Raw genomic sequence first — 22,834 nt, forward strand, 5'->3', positions numbered from 1 at the left:
CTTTTTCTGAGAAATTCAAGCCCCCTGCAGAAATTTGCTTAAGTAATGAGGAGCTCAATGTTAACTGCCAAGACAATAGGGAAAATGTCTCTAGGACATGTCAGGGATCTTCATGGCAGCCCATCTCATCACAGGCCTGGAGGCCTAGGGGGGAATATGTTTTCCCCATGCTGTGTGCAGCCTAGGGACTTGGTGCCCTGCATTTACAGCTGCTCCAGCTGTGGCTAAAAGGAGCAAATGTAGAACTCTGGCTGTGGCTTTGGAGGGTGCAAGCCCCAAGCCTTGGCAGCTTCCATGTGGTGTTGAGCCTGTGAGTGCACATAAGTCAATAATTGGGGTTTGGAAACCTTTGCCTAGATTTCAGAGAATGTGTGGAAATGACTGGATGCCCAGGCAGAAGTTTGTTGCAGGCATAGGGCCCTCAAGGAGAACCTCTGCTAGGGCAGTGCAGAAGGGAAATGTGGGATCAGAGCCCCCACACAGATTCCCTTCTGGAGCATCACCTAGTGGAGCTGTGAGAAGAGGGCCACTGTCCTTCAGGTCCTAGAATGGTAAATCCACTGACACTGTGTGCCTGGAAAAGCTTCAGACACTCAGTGCCAGTCTGTGAAAGCACCTGGGAGGGAGGCTGTACCCTGCAAAGCCACAGGTCCAGAGCTGCCCAAGATCATGGAACTCACCTCTTGCATCAGTGTGACATGGATGAGAAACATGGTGTCAAAAGTGATCATTACAGAGCTTTAAGATTTGACTGCCCTGCTGAATTTTGGACTTGCATGGGGCCTGTAGCCCCTTTGCTTTGGTCATTTTTTCCCATTTATAATGGATGTATTTACTCAATGCCTGTACCACCATTGTATCTAGAAAATAACTAATTTGCTTTTGATTTTACAGGCTCACAGGCGGAAGGGACTTGCCTTGTCTTGGATGAGATTTTGAACTGTGGACTTTTGAGTTAATGTTGAAATGAGTTAAGAATTTGGGAGACTGTTGGGAAGGCATGATTGGTTTTGAAATGTGAGGACATGAGATTTGGGAGTGGTCAGGAGTAGAATGATATGGTTTGGCTGTGTCCCCACCCAAATCTCATCTTGAATTGTAGCTTCTATGATTCCTACATGTTGTGGGAGGAACCCAGTGGGAGATAATTGAATCATGGGGGCCTGCCCTGCCTGCCTCACCTAAGATATTATTTGCAAAAGCCATTTTGTTAATTTCCAACGTGCTATAATTCATATGAAAAGTGACAGTCTGTAGTTGTAACAGGTGAATGTGCAATAATCTGTCTTGAAAAATTACAGACAGGAAGATAAATAGTCTAAAAAAGTGAAAACCCAGCTTAGAGTTAACACATCTGTGAACAAATGTGCAGTGCATTTTCTCCCATACTGTTCTCTTGGTAGTGAATATGTCTCATGCGATCTGATGGTTTTATAAGGGGAAACCTATTTTGCTTGGCTCTCTGTTTCTCTCTTGCTGCCACCATGTAAGAAGTGTCTTTTGGTTTCCACGATGATTGTGAAGCCTCCCCAGCCACGTGGAACTGTGAGTCCATTAAACATCTTTCTCTTCCCAGTCTCAGGTATGTCTTTATCAGCAGCGTTAATACAGACTAATACAATGGATTGAAGACTTAATTGTATAGCCCAAAACTTTAAAAAACCCTCACCAAACTAAGAATAAAAGAAAACTACCTCACCCTAATGAAGGTAGTATATGAAAAACCAAGAGCTACTATCACACTTAATGTAAGTATTTCCTGTAAGAACAAGAACAAGGAAAGGTGCCCACTTCTACCACTTTATTCGACAATTAGAAATTTTAAACCAGAGCAATTAGGCTAAAAAGAGAAACAAAAGTCATGCAAATTGTTGTTTTTTTTTTTTTTTTTTTTTTTTTTTTTTTTTTTTTTTTTTTTTTTGAGACGGAGTCTCGCTCTGTCGCCCAGGCTGGAGTGCAGTGGCCGGATCTCAGCTCACGGCAAGCTCCGCCTTCCTGGTTCACGCCATTCTCCTGCCTCAGCCTCCCGAGTAGCTGGGACTACAGGCGCCCGCCACCTCGCCCGGCTAGTTTTTTGTACTTTTTAGTAGAGACGGGGTTTCACCGTGTTAGCCAGGATGGTCTCGATCTCCTGACCTTGTGATCCGCCCGCCTCGGCCTCCCAAAGTGCTGGGATTACAGGCTTGAGCCACCGCGCCGGCCAAGTCATGCAAATTGGAAAGGAAGAAATTAAGAAAGACATCAATAAACGGAAAGATAGCTTTTGCTTATGGAACGGAAACCTTAATATTCTTAAGATATCAATACACTCGGTTGGGTGTGGTGGCTCACACCTGCAATCCTAGCACTTTGGGAGGCTGAGGCAGTCAGATTGCTTGAGCCCAGGCATTTGAGATAAGCCGGGGCAACATGGCAAAACCTTGTGCCTACAAAATTAAAAAAAATTTTGCCGGGTGTGGTGGCACATGCCTGTAGTCTCACCTACTAAGGAGGCTGAGTTAGGAGGATCACATGAACTTGGGGAACATGCAGTGAATCATGATGGCACCACTGCATTCCAGCCTCAGTGACAGAGGGAGACTCTGTCATTAAAAAAAATAATAAATAAATCAATACACAATGTGATCTACAGATTCAATGCAATTTCTATAAAAACTCCAATGACATTTTTGGCAGAAATAGAAAAATTCATCCTAACTCCATATAGAATCTCAAGAGACCCAAAGTAGCAAAAACAATCTAGAAAATGAACAAAGTTGGAGGTTTACTGCCTCCCTGATTAAGAAGCTTACTATACCAGCTACACTAATCAACACAGTGAGGTACGGGCATAAAGACAGACATAAAGAACAATGGAACAAGTACAGAGCCCAGAAATAAACTCTTACATATATGGTGAAAAAAATTTTGACAATGGTGCTGAGGCCACTGAATGGGGAAGGGAGAGTCTTTTCAACACATGTTAATAGGAAAACTGGATATCCACATGCAAAAGAATAAAGTGGAACCTTTACTCAATAAAGAACAAATAAATTAATGAGTCAAAGGCCTGAAGGTAAGAGGTACAGTTATAAAATTCTAGGTATAAAATATAAATAAAAAGCTTGATTAACTTGTATTTGACAATTACTTCTTGGATAAAACACCAAAAGAATAGTCAACAAGAAAAACAATATAAATTGAAATTCATCAAAATTAAAAATACTTGTGCATCAAAAGACATTATCAACACAGTGACCAGGAAATCCATGAAACAGGAGAGACTATCTGGAAATCATACATATGATGAGTAACTAATTTCCAGAATATGTAAAGAACTACTATAATAATAATATTCAGCCTTAAAAAGGAAATGAAATTCTGACATGTTATTACATAGATAAAACTTGAAGAATTAAGCTAAATGAGATATGACAATCATAAAATAATAACTATTTATGATTCCACCTTTATGAGGTAACTAGAATAGTCAAATTCATAGAAACAAAAAGTAGAATAGTGGTTACCAGTGGCTGTGGAGAGGTAAAAATATAGAGTTATTGTTTAATAAATATAGAGTTTCAATCTGAGCACATGAAAAATGTCGTAGAGATGGTTGGTAGTGATATTTGCAAAACAGTGTGAATATGTCACTAAACTGTACACTTAAAATAGTTAAAGTAAAAAAAAAATCCTTACTATGTATAATTTGCCACAAAAAGTAGCACTATTAAGAGGTGATTGGTTATTGCTTATGCTAACTGTAGAGAGAACTAATGTGGTTTTTTCAGTGTCACATACATTTGACTATAGTACATTATAGTGTTATACTGTATTAAAATCAAATATGTATTATCTGAGGCAGTGATTGACAATATTTATGGCTTGTATAATCTTAAAAAAATAAGTTGCGTCGCTTAATAACTGATTTTAGAAGAGGCATTCCAGTTATACACTGAGTGCTAGAGAGCCAGTCATTGAGAATAAATTTTTGAAGTGCTACAGATCAGATATTCCCTATAAGAAACTATTAGCTTTAATTATCAATTATGTGTCAGTGGTATGTTTATCAGAAAAAAAAAAAATCATCTTTTCTTTAGACTCTTCTGCCTAAATTCTATCCTTTATGTCATTGTTTGACCAATTTCTTCCAAGTTGCTTTCTTCATGATATTCCAACTCTCCTCAATTTAATTTTTCCTCTGCCTAAAATATAAAGTCTCAAAACTTCTACCTTGGCATTAAGGAACATCAGACAATGTGGTCCTTAATTCTGTTCTGAGTTGCACTTCCAAATTGTATTTCCATCCAAAGTGTCTGCTCTAACTGCAAAAGCTGTCTCCTTTACTTCAATGGTTTTGATTGTGATTTTTTTCTCCTAAATTTGTATGCCTGCAAGATACAAATTCTACCTATTCTATAAATTTTCCTTGAGGATGCCATTCCACAATTATGTCTGTTTCCAAAATTTTGCTCACCTTCCTGTAAATTTGTCATTTGGTCTTAGGTTAATATTATTTAACTATTTTGTGTATGTATACAGTTTTTCTGTCTTGAAAGGGAATGTAAATGGTATAACTACACAGTCATAACACTTATTTTAAGCAAGATACACAATATTCATACAAGTGAATGTCTCCCTTTCAGTGAAACTACCTTTGGGAAACAAAACATTTATTGCAATAGACTCATTGTAATAAGTATTTCTGTATATTAATAAAATACAGAATTATTAACCTCTGTAAAATAACTATTTCTGTATGTTTTGTGATGGTAAGTCATCATCTCTTTACAGATTAATTTCATTTGATTTTAAAACAGTAAACTTATTTTTATATTGTTAATGCTATTTTTGAAATTTCTATTAGTGTTTAATGAACAGGTGGTATTTAGTTGCATGAATAATTTCTTTAGTGGTTATTTCTGAGATTTTGGTGCATCCATCACCAAATGTTTAGACTTTATCCCTCTCCCCACTCCCACCCTTTACCCTGAGTCCCCAAAGTTCATTGTATCATTCTTATGCCTTTACATCCTCCCCCACTTATGAGAGCATATAATGTTTGGTTTTCCATTTCTGAGTTACTTCACTTAGAATAATGGTCTCCAATTCCACCCATGTTGCTGTGAATGCCATTTTTTAATTCCTTTTTACAGCTGAGTAGTATTCCATATATCACAGTTTCTTTATCCACTCATTGATGGATAATCAACAGGCATCTGGCCAGTTCCATATTTTTGCAATTACAAATTCTTCTGCTATAAACATTTGTGTGCAGATATCTTTTTTGTACAATTACTTCTTTTCCTCTGGATAGAGACCCAATAGTGGGATTGCTGTTTCAAATAGTAGATCTACTTTTAGTTCTTTAAGGAATCTCCACACTGTTTTCCATAGTGGTTATACTAGTTTAGATTCCCACCAACAGTGTAAACGTGTTCCCATTTTACCACATCCATGCCAACATTTATTATGTTTTGATTTTTTGATTACGGCTATTCTTGCAGGAATGAGGTAGTATTGCATTGTGGTTTTGATTTGCATTTCCCTGATCACGAGTGATGTTGAACATTTTTTAAATATGTTTTTTGGCCATATGTATATCTTCTTTTGAGAGTTTTCTATTCATTCCTTAGCCTACTTCTTAATGGAATTGTTTGTTTTGTTCTTGCTAATTTGTTTGAGTTCCTTGTAGATTCTGTCATTTGTCAGATGTAGATTGTAAAGACTTTCCCCCTCTCTGTGGGATATCTTTTTACTCTGTTGATTATTTCTTCTGCTGTGCAGAAGCTTTTTAGTTAAGTCCCATCTATTTAGGTCTGGTTTTGTTGCATTTGCTTTTGGGTTCTAGGTCATGAAGTCTTTGCCTAAGCTAATATCTAGAAGGGTTTTTGCAATGTACCATCTAGAAATTTTATGGTTTCAGGCTTTAGATTTAAGTATTTGATTTGATCCATCTTGACTTGATTTTTGTATAGGGTTACAGATGAGGATCCAGTTTCATTCTTCTATATGTGGCTTGCCAATTATCCCAGTACCATTTGTTGAATATGGCGTCCTTTCCCCACTTTATGTTTTCCTTTGCTTTGTCAAAGATCAGTTGACTGTAAGTATTTGCCTTTATTTCTGGGTTCTCTATTCTGTTCCATTCATCTATATGCCTAGTTTTGTACCAGTATGATTTTGTTTTGAAGAGTATGGCCTTAAAGTATCATTTGAAGTCGGGTAATGTAATGCCTCTAGATTTGTTCATTTTGCTTGGTCTTGCTTTGGCTAGGCAGGCTCTTTTTTGGTTTCATATGAATTTTAGAACTTTTTTTTCTAATTCTGTGAAAAATGGTGGCAGCATTGTAAAGGGAAATGCATTGAATTTGTAGACTGCTTTTGGCAGTATGGTCATTGTCACAACATTGATTCTACCCATCATGAGCATGGGATGTGTTTCCGTTTGTTTGTGTCATCTACGTTTCCTTTCAGTCGTGTTTTGTAGTTTTTATTGTAGAGGTCTTTCACCTCCTTGGTTAACTGCATTCCTAAGTTTTTGTTGTTGTTGTTGCAGCTATTGTAAAAGGGCTTGAGTTCTTGATTTGATTCTCAGCTTGGTCACACTGTACAGCACTGTTTTTGTGCATTAATTTTTTTCCATAAATTATTGGAGTACAGGTGGTCTTTGGTTACATGAGTGAGTTCCTTAGTGGTGATTTGTGAGATTCTGTTGCACCCATCACCCAAGCAGTATGCACTGCACCATATTTGTAATCTTTTATCCCTGGCTACCTCCCACTCTTCCCTTGCCCAGTCCCCAAAGTCCATCGTATCATTCTTATGCCTTTGTGTCCTCACAGTTTAGCTCCCAAATATCAGTGAGGACATACAATGTTTGGTTTTCCTTTCCTGAGTTACTTTACTTAGAATAATAGTCTCCAATCTCATCCAGGTTGCTGCAAATGCTGTTACATCATTCCTTTTTATGGCTGCATAGTGTTCCATTGTGCATATGTACCATAGTTTCTTTATCCATTTGTTGACTGATGGGCATCTGGGTTAGTTCCACAGTTCTGCAATTGTGAATTGTGCTGCTATAAACATACATGTGCAAGTATCTTTCATGATTAATAACTTCATTTCCTCTGAGTAAATACCCAGTAGCGGGATTGCTGGGTCAATTGGTAGTTCTACTTTTAGTTCTTTAAGGAATCTTCACACTCTTTTTCATAGTGGCTGTATTTGTTTGCATTCCCACCAGCAGCGTAGAAGTGTTCTCTGTTCACATTCACTAGCATCTACTGTTTTTTTATTTTTTGATTATGATCATTCTTGCAGGACTAAGGTGGTATTGCATTGTAGTTTTGACTTGCATTTCCCCGGTCATTAGTAATGTTGAGCATTTTTTCATGTGTTTGTTGGTCATATGTATATCTTCTTTTGATAATTGTTTGTTCATTTCCTTAGCCCACTTTTTGATTGGATTGTTTGTTTCTTACTGATTTGTTTGAGTTCATTGTAGATTCTGGATATTAGTCCTTTGTCAGATGTACAGATTGTGAAGATTTTCTCCCACACTGTGGGTTATCTGTTTACTCTGCTGACTGTTCCTTTTGTCGTGAAGAAGCTTTTTAGTTTAATTAGGTCCCAGCTATTTAGCTTTGTTTTTATCGCATGTGCTTTTGGGTTGTTGGTCATGACATCCTTGCCTAAACCAATGTCTAGAAGGGGTTTTCCAATGTTATCTTTTAGAATTTTTATAGTTTCAGGTCTTAGGTTTAAGACCTTAATCCATCTCAAGTTGATTTTGTATAAGATGGGAGATGAGAATCCAGTTTCATTCTCCTATATGTGGCTAGCCTATAATCCCAGCATGATTTGCTGAAAAAAGTTCTTTTCCCACTTTATGTTTTTGTTTGCTTTGTCAAAGATCAGTTGACTGTATTTGGGTTTATTTCTGGGTTCTCTATTCTGTTCCACTGGTCTATGTGCCTATTTTTATACCAGTACCATGATGTTTTGGTGACTATGGCTTTATAGACTGGTTTGAAATCAGGCTGTGTGATGCCTCCAGATTTGTTCTTGTGCTTAGTCTTGCTTTGGCTATCAGGGCTCTTTTTTGGTTCCATATGAATTTTAGAATTTTTTTTTTGTAATTCTGTGAAGAATAATGATGCTATTTTGATGGAGACTGCATTGAATTTGTAGATTGCTTTTGGCAGTATGGACATTTTCACAATATTGATTCCACACTTCCATGAGCATGGGATGTGTTTCCATTTCCTGGTGTCATCTATGGTTTCTTTCAGCAGTGTTTTGTAGTTTTCCTTGTAGAGGTCTGTTGACCCCTTGATTATGTATATTCCTAAGTATTTTTATTTTTTGCAGCTATTGTAATAGGGGTTGAGTTCTAGATTTGATTCTCTGCTTAGTTGCTGTTGGTGTATAGAAGAGCTACTGGTTTGTGTACATTAATCTTATATCCAGAAACTTTGCTGAATTCTTTTATCAGTTCTAGGAGCTTTCTTGAGAAGTCTTTAGGGTTTTCAAGGTGAATGATCATATCATCAGCAAATAGTGAGAGTTTGACTTCCTTTTTACTGATTTGGATACCCTTTATTCCTTTCTCTTTTCTGATTGCTCTGGTTATGACTTCCAGTTCTATGTTGAAGAGGAGTGGTGAGAGTGGGCATCCTTGTCTTGTTCCAGTTCTCAGAGGGAATGTTTTCAACTTTTCCCCATTCACTATTGTGTTGGCTGTGGGTTTGTCATAGATGGTTTTATTACATTAAGGTATGTCCCTTGTATGCTGATTCTGCTAAGAATTTTAATCATAAACATTGCTGGATTTTGTCAAATGCTTTTTCTGCATCTATTGAGATGATTATGTGATTTAAAAAAAAATATCTTTATGAGATGTATCACATTTATTGATTTGTGGATGTTAAACAATCCCTGCATCGCTGGTATAAAACTAACTTGATCATGGTGTATTATCTTTTTGATAAGCTGTTGGATTCTGTTAACTAGTATTGTGTTGAGAATTTTTGCATCTATGTTCATCATGGATATTGGGCTGTAGTTTTCTTTTTTGGTTATGTCTTTTCCTGGTTTTGGTATTAATGCTGGTTTCATAGAATGAATTACGGAGGGTTACTTCTTTTCCTGTCTTGTGGAATAGTGTCAAAAGAATTGGTATCAATTGTCCTTTGAATGTCTAGTAGAATTCCACTGTGAATCTGTCTGGTCCTGGACTTTTTTTTGGTGGTAATTTTTCTAGCTACCATTTCAATCTCGCTGCTTGTTATTGGTCTGTCCAAGGTATCTAATTCTTTCTGATTTAAGCTAGGGAGGTTGTATTTTTCCAGAGATTTAGCCATCTCTTCTAGGTTTTTTAGTTTATGTGAGTAAAGGTGTTCATAGTACCCTTGAAGGATCTTTGGTATGTCAGTTGTAATATCTCTTTCAGTTCTTAGTGAAGTTATTTGGATTTTTCTCTCTTCTTTTCTTGGTTCAGCTTGCTAATGGTCTATTTATCTTTTCAAAGAACAAGCTTTTTGTTTTATTTATCTTTTGTATTTTTTTTTTTTTTGTTTCAATTTCATTTAGTTCTGCTCTGATCTTTTTGTGATAAAATTTCCAGGTGTTTTTGTGTTTCTTGTATTTGGATGTCTAGGTCTCTAGCAAGGCCAGGGAAGCTTTCCTCAATTATTCACCCAAATACGTTTTGTAAGCTTTTAGAATTCTCTTCTTCCTCAGGAACACATATTATTGTTAGGTTTTGTCGTTTAACATAATGCCAGACTTCTTGGAGGCTTTGTTCCCATTTTCTTATTTGTTTTTCTTTGTCTTTGTAGGATTGGATTAATTAAAAGGCCTTGTCTTTGAGCTCTGAATTTCTTTCTTCTACTTGTTCAATTACATTCTGAGACTTTCCAGGGCATTTCACATTTCTAAAAGTGTGTCCAAAGTTTCCTGGAATTTTGATTGTTTTTTTTCTTTAAGCTGTCTGTTTCCTTGAACATTTCTCCCTTCACTTTTTGTATCATTTTTTGGATTTCCTTGCATTGGGCTTCGCCTTTCTCTGGTCCCTCCCTGATTAGCTTAATAACTAACCTCATGAATTCTTTCTCAGGTAAATCAGAAATTTCTTATTGGTTTGGATCCATTGCTGGTGAACTAGTGTGATTTTTTGGGGGGGTGTTGAAGAGCCTTGTTTTTGTGATATTACCAGGCAGGGCTGGTTTTATTCTCATCTGGGTAGGCTCTGACAGAGGGAAGGTCTAGAACTGAAGGCTGTTTTCTCAGATATCTTTTTTCCCCCAGGATGTTCCCTTGATGTAGTACTATCCCCCTTTTCCTATGGATGTGGCTTCCTGTGAGCTTAACTGCAGTGACTGTTATCTCTATTCTGGGTCTAGCCACCCAGCAGGTCTATTTGAATCCGGGCTGATACTGGGGGGTGTCTGCACAGAGTCCTGTGATGTGAACCGTCTATGGGTCTCTCAACATGGATACCAGTGCCTGTTCCAGTGGAGGTGGCGGGGGGTGCAATGGAGTCTGCGAGGATTCTTAGCTTTGGTGGTTTAGTGCTTCATTTTTGTCTGGTTGGCCTCCTGCCAGGAGGTAGCACTTTCCAGAAAGCATCAGCTGTGGTAGTATGGAGTGGGACTGGCCATGGGTGGGGCCCTAAAACTCCCAAGATTATATGCCCTTTGTCTTCTGCTACCAGGGTAAATAGGAAAGGGCCATCAAGTGAGGGTGGGGCTAGGCATGTCTGAGCTCAGACTCTCCTTGGGTGGGTGTTGCTGCAGCTGCTGTGGGGGATGGGGGTGAGATTCCCATGTCACAGGAGTTGTGTACCTAAGAGGTTTATGGCTGCCTCTACTGAGTCATGCAGGTTGTCAGGGAAGTGGGGGAAAGCCAGCCGTCACAGGTCTCACCCAGCTCCCATGCAAACCGAAGAGCTGGTCTCACTCCCACTATGCTTCTCCCCGACAGCCCTGAGTCTGTTTCCAGGTGGAGGACTAGATGGGCTTGAAAATTTGCCCCAGGCTACCTGCTTCCAAGCTGCAAAAGAAAAGGGCTTGGTTCTTCCCCTGCCTATGGAGTCTGCACACCAGATTTGTGCCCTCCCCCCAGTTCTGGCCAGGAGGCATCTCACAACGTTCAAATTGTTACAGAGTGCAGCTAAAGATTTCCTCCTCCCTGTGGAGTTTCACCCCCTGCTCCTCTGGCCAACCTCCAAATGTATCCCTGTGGCACCAGGCAGGAATGGTCTGCTAGGGGACCCAGCAAGCTCACAGGGACTTTCTGCTGCTTCCTCTACCCCTGTATTTCGCTCGGCCCTCTAAATTGCCTCAGCACCAGGTAAAGTTGGAAACTTCTCCTGCAAATAGACCTTCAGCTTCTCCAGTGGGTATATTTGGGAGAGGAGGGTCTCCCCTTCACACTTCTGCAGTGGCCACTCACAATACTTGGGGTGTCTCCCGGGTCCTACATGAGCAGTTAGTTTTCTTCAGACGGTCTGTGGGTTCTCTCAGGATTGCTGGTTTGTTCTTGCAGTTCATCTGGAACTAAAATTCACAATGCGAGCCTCTGCATGCTGCTCTGTCTGGAGCTGCAATCTTCTCCTGCCTCATGTCCACCATGATGATTCTAATTCTGATTTGTGTACATTAATTTTGTAACCTGAGACTTTGCTGAATTCATTTACCAGTTCTAGGAGCTTTCTGGATGAGTCTTTAGGGTTTTCTAGGTATACAATCATGTCATCAGCAAACAGTGACAGTTTGACTTTCTTATTACTAATTTGGATGCCCTTTATTTCTTTCTCTTGTCTGATTGCTCTGGCCAGGACTTCCAATACTATGTTGAATAGAAGTTGTGAAAGTAGGCATCATTGTCTTCTTCCCGTTGTCAGGGAGAATGCTTTCAACTTTTCTCTGTTCAATTTTATGTTGGCTGTGGGTTTGTCATAGATGGCTTTCATTACCTTAAGGTATGCCCCTTCTATGCTGATTTTGCTGAGGGTTTTAATTATAAAGGGATGCTGGACTTTGTCAAAGGGTTTTACTGCATTTATTGAGATGATCATGTGATTTTTAAAAAAAATATTTTATGAGCTGTATCACATTTATTGACTTGTGAATGTTAAACAATCCCTGAATCCCTAGTATAAAACTAACTTGAGCATGGTGTATTATCTTTTTGACATGCTGTTGGATTCTGTTAACTAGTATTGTGTTGAGAATTTTTGCATCTATGTTCATCATGGATACAGGGCTGTAGTTTTCTTTTTTGTTATGCCCTTTCCTGGTTTTGGTATTAGGATGATACTGGCTTCACAGAATGATTTACAGGGGATTCCCTTTTTCTCTATCTTTTGGAATAGTTTTAGTAGCATTGGTACCAATTCTTCTTTGAATGTCACATATAATTCAGCTGTGATTTCATCTGGACCAAGACTTTTTTTGTTGGTAACTTTTTAGTTATTGTTTCAATCTTACTTCTTATTATTGGTCTGTTCAGAGTTTCTGTTTTTTCCTGGTTTAATCTAGGTTGTATATTTCTAGGAATTATTCATCACCTCTAGGTTTTCTAGTTTATGTAAAGGTGCGCCTAGCAGCCTTGAATGATCTTTTGTATTTCTGAGATATTGGTTGTAATATCTCCCATTTCATTTCCAACCGGGCTTATTTGAATCTTTTCCTTTCTTTTCTTGGTTAATTTTGCTAATGGTCTATGCATTTGGTTTATTTTTTTCAAAGAACCAGTTGTGTGTTTTATTTATCTTTGTATTTTTTGTTTGTTTCAATTTCATTTAGTTCTGGTCTTTCTTTTCTTCTGCTGGGTTTGTTTGTTGTTTTTTCTCTAGTTCCTTGAGGTGTAACCCTAGATTGTCTATTTGTGCTCTTTCAGACTTTTTGATGTAGGCATTCAATGCTATGAACTTTCCTCTTAGAACCACTTTTCTGTTTCCTAGAGGTTTGGAGAGGTTATATTATCATGATTGTTCAGTTCAAATAATTTTTTCTTTCAATCTTTCTTTCTTTTTTTTTTTTTTTTTTTTTTTGAGACGAGTCTCGCTCTGTCACCCAGGCTGGAGTGCAGTGGCCGGATCTCAGCTCACTGCAAGCTCCGCCTCCCGGGTTCACCCCACTCTCCTGCTTCAGCCTCCTGAGTAGCTGGGACTACAGGCGCCCGCCACCTTGCCTGGCTAGTTTTTTGTATTTTTTAGTAGAGACGGGGTTTCACCGTGTTAGCCAGGATGGTCTCAATCTCCTGACCTCGTGATCCGCCCATCTCGGCCTCCCAAAGTGCTGGGATTACAGGCTTGAGCCACTGCGCCCAGCCTCAATCTTGATTTCATTGTGACTCAATGATCATTCAGAAAGGGTTTTGCCATGTTGGCCAGGCTGGTCTTAAACTCCTGATCTCAGGTGATCCTCCCACTTTGGCCTCCCGAAGTGCTGAGATTATAGGCATGAGCCACCACGCCTAGCCTGTGAATGCTTTTTATTTATGCTATTTCACTGGAGAATTTTTCATTTATATTCTACATGATACTTATTTATTTATTTGATGTGTTTAAGTTGGACTTCACCTTTCTCCCATACCTCCTTGATTGGCTTAATAGTTGACCTTCTGAAATCTTCTTCTGGCAATTCAGACACATCATCTTGGTTTGGATCCATTGCTGGTGAGCTAGTGTGATCTTTTGGGGGTGTTAAAAGACCTCATTTTGTCAAACTTAAAGAATTGGTTTTTTGGTTCCTTCTCATTTGGGTAAACTATGTCAGAGGGAAGATCTGGAACTCAAGCGCTGTTGTTCAGATTCTTTTGTCCTATGGGGATGATGGCTTGATGTGGTGCTTTCCCCTTTCCCCTAGGGATGCGGTTTCCTGAGCACCAAACTGCAGTGATTGCTATTTCTTTTCTGGATCTAGCCACCCAGCAGAGCTACTGGGGTGGGGAGTGTCTGCCATGAGACCTGTGATGTGATCCATCTTCAGGTCTCTCAGTCAGGGATACTAGCACCTACTCTGATGGAGGTGGCGAGGGAGTGAAGTATGCTCTGAGGGTCCTTGGTTGTATTTTTGTTTAGTATACTGGTTTTGTGTTGGTTGGCCTCCAGCTAGAAGTTGGCACATTCAAGAGCCCATCAGTTCCATTTGTATAGGAAGGATACAACTTTGCCTTAGGCTTAGGCAGTGGGCAGGGCCATAGAGCTACCAAGAAATGATGACCTTTTTGTTTGTCTACCAGAGCTTAAAGAGAAAGACCATCAATCAGGTGGGGGCAGGGTTAGGCATGTCTGAGCTCAGACTCTCCTTGGGTGGGGCTTGCTGCAGCTGCTGTGGGGGATGAGGTGTGTTTTTCAGGCCAATGGTGTTATGTTCCCAGGCGGATTATGGCTATGTCTGCTTTGTCACATAGGCCACCAGGAAAGTGGGGGAAAGCTGGCAGCCACAGGCCTCACCCAGCTGCCATGCAGCCTGTAGCCAGAAAGGCTGGTCTCACTCCCACTGCACCCCCACTCAACAGAACTTAGTTTATTTCAAGGCAGCCAGTGAGCAGGACTGAGAACCTACCCCAGGCCATAAGTCTCCCAGCTGAGAAAGCAAGCAGGCTCACAGTGCCTCGGCTGTCCCTGCGCAGCAATCCAACTCCCTCAGAGGGTCTGTGGATTCTCTTGGCTTTCCTGTTACGTTCCTGTGGTAGTTCTTAGAGCCAAAGTTTACAATATGGTTCTCCACACACTGCTCTGTCTGTGTGAGTGGGAGCTGCGAGTTAGTCCTGGCTCCTCTCCACCATTTTATCCCCAATCTCAGTAAACTTATTTTGATTTGAGTCTCCTGAATTGGTTGAGTGATGTAGCTTGGCACAAAATTTATTTGTTTACCACTTTGTCTTATTATTTTATAGTGTGACCATATAACAATACGATGGTATATTCTTTTTACATACTTTATGCTGAATCTAAAATGAACATGGAATATTTAAAAAATATATTTTTAGCCTAAGAGAAAGTGTACAATTTTACAGAAGATAAATCCACTAAAAGGATTAGCATTTATTGGAAGACTACTTTCTGGTTGTTTAAAAATGTAATTAAACACAGTCTATTAAAAATAAAAATAAAAAAATTAAAATTAGCTAAGATCCCATATTTGAAAGAGCCTAGAACAGGAGAGGACTGGAGTCTTAGAGGATCCCAGCTGGGAAAGGACTTGTTCTCCCTAGATTCCTGTTGTACTATTTAATTTTCTTAGGGTGAGCATAAAAATAAATTGATTTCCATTTAAAAGAAAAAAATTCTTTCTATTTCTAAAAAAATAAATAACCGAATAATTACATACAGAAAGAAATAGAAAAAAACTTACCGTTCCACACAGTCAGAAAGTCTGGAGCAATGGTTGGAAGCAGGGGCATCGTGCCCCCCTACAACATATAAGAATCCATTATATGTGGCAACTCCCACACCTCCACGTCTTTTGGACATTGGAGCACACAAACTCCACTTGTTAGTGTGTGGGTCAAAGTATTCCATTGATTTGAGGCAGGAACTTCCATCACGTCCACCAATAGCATATAATCTAGATAAACAGACAGAACCGCGTGTATGTATATGTGTGTGTATACATACACACGCAAAATGCATGCATAGAGTGAGAGTGAGAGAACTTTGCACAAAGCTTTTCAAGTTTCTGAAGGGTCTGACTATATATTCTACTCCTACACTATTTTGCAGTGAATAGCAGAAGTCTGTGAATAGATCATTACCTGAGGGCACCTGTTAAAATCTATCCCAACCCAAACCTCCCTTTTTCACTATCTTTGTCACAGTCATTTTAACATAATTGAATAAAAGATTTCATGGGATATGAGGCACAGAAAAAAAGAGGGAAAGATCAAAAGGATTGGCAGGATAGTTCCAAAGACCAACTCCAACAACTTTACAATTTTAGCAGGGTTCAATTACCTAGGAGCAGAATCTATTGTTTTTATGTATCGCTTTATATTTGCATTAAAAAATTATCACTTAGAAGACATTAACTTAGTAAACAACTAAGGAAAGAGGATAGAACCTAGAAACTAGATTTTTTTTTTTTCCCTAGGAAGTGATATTGGCTATGACATTTCTCCCATACACTTTAAAATGCCATTCTTTTGATTAGCATTTTAAAAATAATTTTAAAGTTATGCATTAATAAAGAAGACAGACGTTTATTAATCCTTATTCCTATAACTTCCCTTCATGCTGAGTTGTAAACAATAGCAACTCAGCAAAGCACAATTAAATGGGGCAGATTTCATGTTTTCATCCTTTCCTTTTTTTTTTTTTTTTGAGACGGAGTCTCGCTCTGTCACCCAAGCTGGAGTGCACTGGCTAGATCTCAGCTCACTGCAAGCTCCGCCTCCCGGGTTTACCCCATTCTCCTGCCTCAGCCTCCCGAGTAGCTGGGACTACAGGCGCCCGCCACCTCACCCGGCTAGTTTTTTGTATTTTTTAGTAGAGACGGGGTTTCACCGTGTTAGCCAGGATGGTCTCGATCTCCTGACCTTGTGATCCGCCCGCCTCGGCCTCCCAAAGTGCTGGGATTACAGGCTTGAGCCACCGCGCCCGGCCTTTCCTGTTCTGTATTAGGTAGGAGATTACATAACTGAATCACCTGACATCATTCAGGTCAGGCCACAGATAGATTTAGGAGTAGCTTAAGCTCTAAGACACTTTAAAACTGGACCTCCTCTTAACTACGGACATTTCCGATTTATTTCTGTGCAAGGTTCTAAAAACAATGTGTTGACATTTTGACTGAGACCATATCTATGATAATGTATTGGCTTCATGCATAGTCAATATAAACACACAAGGCTGTCTCTGGCAACTGACCCAACCTATTGTCTGAAACTCGCATGATTCATTGCCCTCTTACATGCTGGTCATTGTCTCCAAAGTTCCCTTGTCAGAAAGCAAATAATATCTGGTAACAATTCAAGCTCTTAGAAACTTCTAACATCATCATGTTTTAGTATAATATCTCGGAAGTGATAGGCAAGTGACAGGAAGAGGTAAATATTCAGGAAGGGTGAGACTAGGTAGGATTCTATATTTAGGAACCCTGAACACTCAGGAGAGAGATTGTTGAAAGAATAAAAGAATCACCTTGTTATAACCACAGACAGACTAAAGTTTTGATAAAAATAAATCATAATGTAAAAAAAGTAGTAACTTCTTGAGGGTAAAATTAGAACTGGCTTGCCTATAAAAGTGTTTCTCAAGTTTAATGTGCACAGAAGTCACCTGAAGATCCTGTTAAAATTAAGATTCTGATTCAGGACGTTTGGGGTGGGGCTAGGATTCAGCATTTCTAAATACATCTCAGGAAAGGTGGATGCTGCTGGTCCCAGGACAACACCTTGATTAGCAAGGGCATAGAGAATATTTCATCAATTATTTATTTTAGACAAGTATTTTCAGTCCTAATGGAGAGTTCCAATGAAGATCTTTTATTATTGATAACAAGTACATCCAGGTTGTTTGGAATGCTTATTGATTGATGGATCACATCACTGAAGTTCTGTACTATGTGACCTGGAAGCAATGAGCATGTGTGTTTCAACTTACTCACTTGTTGTTTAATGCAACAACACCAACTGTGCTTCTAGGAGTTGACATACTGGCTACGTAATTCCACTGTCGCCCCTCAGGGTCCCATCTTTCTACAGTATTTAGATAGCTCCATCCATCATGACCACCTACAGCATACATTGGTCCTTCAAGAGTGGCTACACCTAAAAAAATTAAAATAATATGTGGGTTCACCTAGGTATGCCACACACAATGAATATTGTTTCATTTTGCAAGCAATTAATTGCTTAACTTTTTTTTTGCTTATTAAACAATTTTGCATACATATGAATCGTTTACTGACTCTATTGTAAAGCTAAGTATGGTTTTCTAACCTTATGAAACTTTCAGTTTTAGTTACTATATCATAGAAGGGTATCACTGAAGTCAAAAGAGGCAGTAGAATGCACCATTTCTAGATATGTAATTTGAAAAGCTGGCTCTTTCTGGCAAAATGTCAATATTGTTTGTTGATGTAACATGTAGATACAACATAATGTTGATTCTTAGATAAACCTTAGAATTGCAGGCTGACTGTAGTAGGTCTTTATAACCTCTGGTGTTTAATATAGGGATAAAAAGATTCCCATGAGCTAACTTACTAGACAGCTTTTTAATGTAGTTAGAAGTTTGTTCTTTCAGGTATTATGAATAGCCCATTTCTGCTTCGCATCTGCTATGATAATTTACATAATTGTTTTTTTCCCCACTTTGACTATCCCAATCAACCTCTCAGTGGTATATCATCATCACTTCTCCTACCTATTTACTAATATCAATTATATTGAAAAATAAGCTTGCTCTGATTTCTCTGCAGGACCTTTCTGAGCTATGTCTAGGAATAACACTGACATAACTATATAATATAATTATATAGTGTATTATTTGGCAGAGTCAATTTATCAGGATAATTGGGACAAGCAATACCATTCCCAAATCTGCTGCTGTTTAGCTCTGTAAAAGTCAAATAAAAAAAAAAAGGAAATTTTTCTGTTGTTCAGCCAACTCTTACGATATCGCAAAAATATGGAGCCTAGTATAAAGAAAGATGTATCCTGACAAATATTCAGGAGAATCAAAGTTCTCCACTATGGGCACATGATTCATCTAACTAGAAACACAATCCCTCTCAATCGTCAAGTACTTTCCTCTCTAAATTGAGCTTAGAAGAAAACTCCTTGCTGTAGTTGTATTTTAGTTAATAGTAAATCCCTTTGAAAAGTTGTTATCCTTTTTAGAAGGAAACCCCTTTAAAATACTGGTGGAAGGGAATCAGGAGTAACCTGCAACAACAACAAATGTTTCCCAGGCTTTTATCATTTCCTTAAATTTTTCATCACTTTGGAGACATTTTCACTAAGGATATGGATAAATCCCAATTATGTGCTGCTAGATTTAAATTTTTAAAAACTCTACTTACTATACCTTCTTGAAAAATACATTACGTTAAGCTCTTACCTAAGCCGTGCCGATGCGTTGACATGGGAGGCATCACAGTCCAGATTCTGCCAACTGGATTAAAACATTCCACTGTATTCAAAGTTTTTAAACCGTCTCTTCCTCCCACGACATAGAGCTTATTATCAATAACTGCAACTCCAAATTGAAGCCTACGGCCATTCATGGTGCCAATATGTAGCCAACTGTTGGTCCTGAGGTCATATTTTTCAATAGTAGTAGTACCTGACAAAGGGATATTGAACAATGGTAAAATGTACTTTTATTGACATTTTGAATTGGTATTATACACGTTATAATTATATACCCATAACTTACAGCACAGTATCAGTGATTACAATTCAAATGAAGTAAGTAGCCCAGGTAATTCTACAACCTGGAAGATAAAGCAAAGGATAATCTTTTACCACTTCTGGACCCAAATAGAAGAGTCAAAATAAAATGTTTTATGTAATATGTTTGGTTTATACCCTTACAATGCTGGCTTTGGCTATACTATTCTACTGGTAGTATCAACACAAGTGTCAAATGACATAATTTATGACAAAATACCTTGGATTCTATTATTGAATGTTTGCACATCTGTTACAGATGTAATTATTTATAACCATTCAATATATTAATTTATGTTTTTTAATTTGTTTTGGGTGTCTGTGTTTGTGTGTGTGTGTTTGTGTGTGTGTGTGTGTGTGTGTTTGTGTGTATGTGTGTGTGTGTGTTTATTTAAGAGACATGTAACTAAAGGACCAGGAATGAAAATTATTTTTAAATGGGCCTTTAGCTGGGTGTGGTGGCATGCACCTGTAGTCCCAGCTACTTAGGAGGCTGGGGTCGGAAGACCATTTCAGCCCAGGAGGCGGAGGCTGCAATAGGCCAAGATCACGCCACTGTACTCCAGCCTGGGTGACAGAATGAGACTCTGACTATATAAATAAATAAATAAATAAATAAATAAATAAATAAATAAATAAAATTCAAAAAATTTTAAATGGGCCTTTGGCGTTGATTCACATAATGTTCCATGATGGTAATGATACAAGAGGTAGAGAGAAATTTATGCAGATAGTAAGGGCAAGAGAGTCCTTGGTGGAATTACCTTTCTAATCAAAAACAGCCCCCCAAATCATTTATTTTCTAACAAAGAGCAGCCTGAAAAATCAGGCTGCAGACATAGATAAGCAAGCTGGAAGCTTGCACAGGGGAATGCCAGCAGCTGCACCGATTGGAAAGGGCTACCTTGGGGGCAGGCATTTCCAACACGGAGGCTTCATCTTCCCTTTTTTTTGTTACCACGTGTACAGTAAGAAAGAAACGGGTAACATGGCCAGCTTAGGCAGAGAACCCACCTGCATAATAAAGGATTGGTGTGGGGGCGGCCAGAGATTCGTGCCCTATGCAAATGGCACACCTGGTCCTAACCAGTCTTTTGCTCCCTACATATATCAGACACCACCTCTTCACCAGCTCATCTATAGACCCCCTGCATTTCATCACAGATCTGGAAACCCATTTTACCAGGACCCCTCTCTGTAGCAGAGAGCTATTCTCTTTCTTTTGCCTGTTAAATTTCTGCTCTTAATCTCACTCTTTGTACGTCCATGTCTTTGATGTCTGTGGCCACGAGACAACGAACCTCGTGTGTTACCCCAGACAATGAACCCGCTTCAGTAGCACAAAATATTACAGTTGAAAATATAGAATTACAAGGTATTACTTTAAGTGTTAATACAATTGTATTTTCTGTTCAATCACTAATGTACAAAGTTTACTGCCATAGTATACTGTCACTATTGACAAAATGAACTATCACTACTGTCATAATGAATTGTCACTTCAGTAGGCAATGCTTCTTACCATTCATTTGTAATAGCTGCTGCTATTTTTTAGTAAACGCTGATTCTGCACAACAGGGAAACTTCTGAATAATAACCAGGGTGGAAAATGATAGAATTATTTTTTACATCTATAGTGTATCTAATAGAGTTTGTGGCAGGTTTAAAAAATTTCATCCCAATTGCACAAAGTCAACCACAGTAATAAGCAAAAATACTTTCCAGTTGTTCCTTTACTGGGAGATTTGTGAAGAAAATGCAGTCCATTAGTTATAATGCAGATGTAGTTAACATTTGAAGCAAACCCATTGGCAGTTACAGGGCAATAGTATGGGGTCATATCCAGTCAAAATTTAAGCAGAGTGTATATTAAATATATAGCTGCTCCTTGATTAGACTGAATTAGCGGAAACCGTGTTTCCTTCCTCTAACTTTAAATATATTCTGGTGAATAGTGCACTGTAAGTATTTGTGTTCCAAATTTTGGGTTTTCTAATACAAACTTGTCAATACACAGGGACTCATTTACTCTTTCTCTATCATTACTGCCTCTTTCACTGATAACATGGATTTGACTGAATACTGATTTATAGATTAGCAATTGCTCTACTGACTATATTTACTGCTAAGAGGTCAAATTATAACACCTATCAAAACATCTTTTCTACATTAAATATCTTTGAATGGTAATGTTAAAACTGAAATAACTACAAACTGACATCTACTTTTAGTCTATGTTTAACCAGTCAGTTTTCTCTGAATGTTTTCTACTTCTTTCCATTTCCTCATCCCAGTCTTCCTATGTCTGTATTCTTATCTGCTTGCTATAATTTTAACTTTTAGTTCTCTTTTTGTCAGTTGACTTTACCGATGACCTAATTTAGATTAGGAAATAAAAGCTAGTCTGCACCCATTGTTATGATTATGAAGATATGAATGGTGGGGTGATTAGAAAATTGTACAAATCTACATTAATCAGCTGTATGTAGAAGATTTACACTGAGAGATGTAGATGTGTGAATCATGCCAGGTTAAATTTTTCAAGGCATTAGATTCAATATAGAAGATAAAATGATCCCACAACTTTTGACTGCAACATGAGCATTTATGACTGGTAGTTCTACATATCAAAGTTTGAAGACTTCTCCAGCCCCTTTGTCCAGCAATTCTTCAGCTAATCAAAATGTATATTCTCTAGCTGCTTTACTAGGGCAGCTCTATATTAGATGGAAAAATATAAATTCATTTTTTTACTATCTTTTCCTTTAAAATTTTTCTGTATAAATAACTTTCTGCCCCAGAATGTTTGATATATTGTTTCTCAATTCATTTCTCTGCTCTTACCCTATCTTCGCTCGTAATCTATTCAAGAGTGAACAAAACCCATCAAACTTATCAGTGTTGTTGAGGACGCTGTAGTTCCTGCAGTAGTAAATATATCTGATGTAATGATTTCCTCCATTTACTTTACAAATGTTCCGAAAGTGACAAGATTAGCCTTTACTTTGTCTCCTGCCATACTCTTTATTCAGAATTTATTTTTTAAATAAATAAAAATTTGCAAAATACTATGTATGTACAAGACATCCAAAGTTTACTAATTGACAATTTAACAATTTTGACTCTGTGATCATACTTAGCACTTTCTAATGATTCTTTCAAATACGTTGTAGGAGTTATAGTTAGCCCCAGCCATCTGTGTGATACCTATATTTAACAGCAATTCTGAGCTTGTCATATGAGTCAGAGAGGAAATTAGAGACTGAGGAAGCACTGTACTTCTTAAACATCAAAATATAAAAGTTATTTTTTTTTTAATTTTTAAAATTTCAATAGTGTTGGGGATACAGGTGGTTTTAGGTTACATGGGTAAGTTCTTTAGTGGTGATTTCTGAGAATTTAGTGCATTCCTCACCCAAGAAGTGTACACTGTACTCAATATGTA

General features: G+C 38.3%; 1 protein-coding gene across 2 annotated transcripts in view; it reads right to left on the reverse strand.

The window, feature by feature from the left end:
- KLHL4 (kelch like family member 4) overlaps positions 1-22,834 on the reverse strand; it is a 174,676-nt gene that overhangs the window by 18,311 nt on the left and 133,531 nt on the right. For both annotated transcript variants that reach the window (XM_010352910.2, XM_010352911.2), the window contains exons 7-9: positions 19,058-19,282; positions 17,601-17,763; positions 15,351-15,563 (exon numbers count right to left, since the gene is read on the reverse strand). In XM_010352910.2, the coding sequence (XP_010351212.1) occupies positions 15,351-15,563; positions 17,601-17,763; positions 19,058-19,282 (601 nt within the window). The remainder of the gene's footprint in view (positions 1-15,350; positions 15,564-17,600; positions 17,764-19,057; positions 19,283-22,834) is intronic.

This window comes from Rhinopithecus roxellana, chromosome 7 (genome assembly GCF_007565055.1).
Source record: "Rhinopithecus roxellana isolate Shanxi Qingling chromosome 7, ASM756505v1, whole genome shotgun sequence".
Lineage (NCBI taxonomy): Eukaryota > Metazoa > Chordata > Mammalia > Primates > Cercopithecidae > Rhinopithecus > Rhinopithecus roxellana.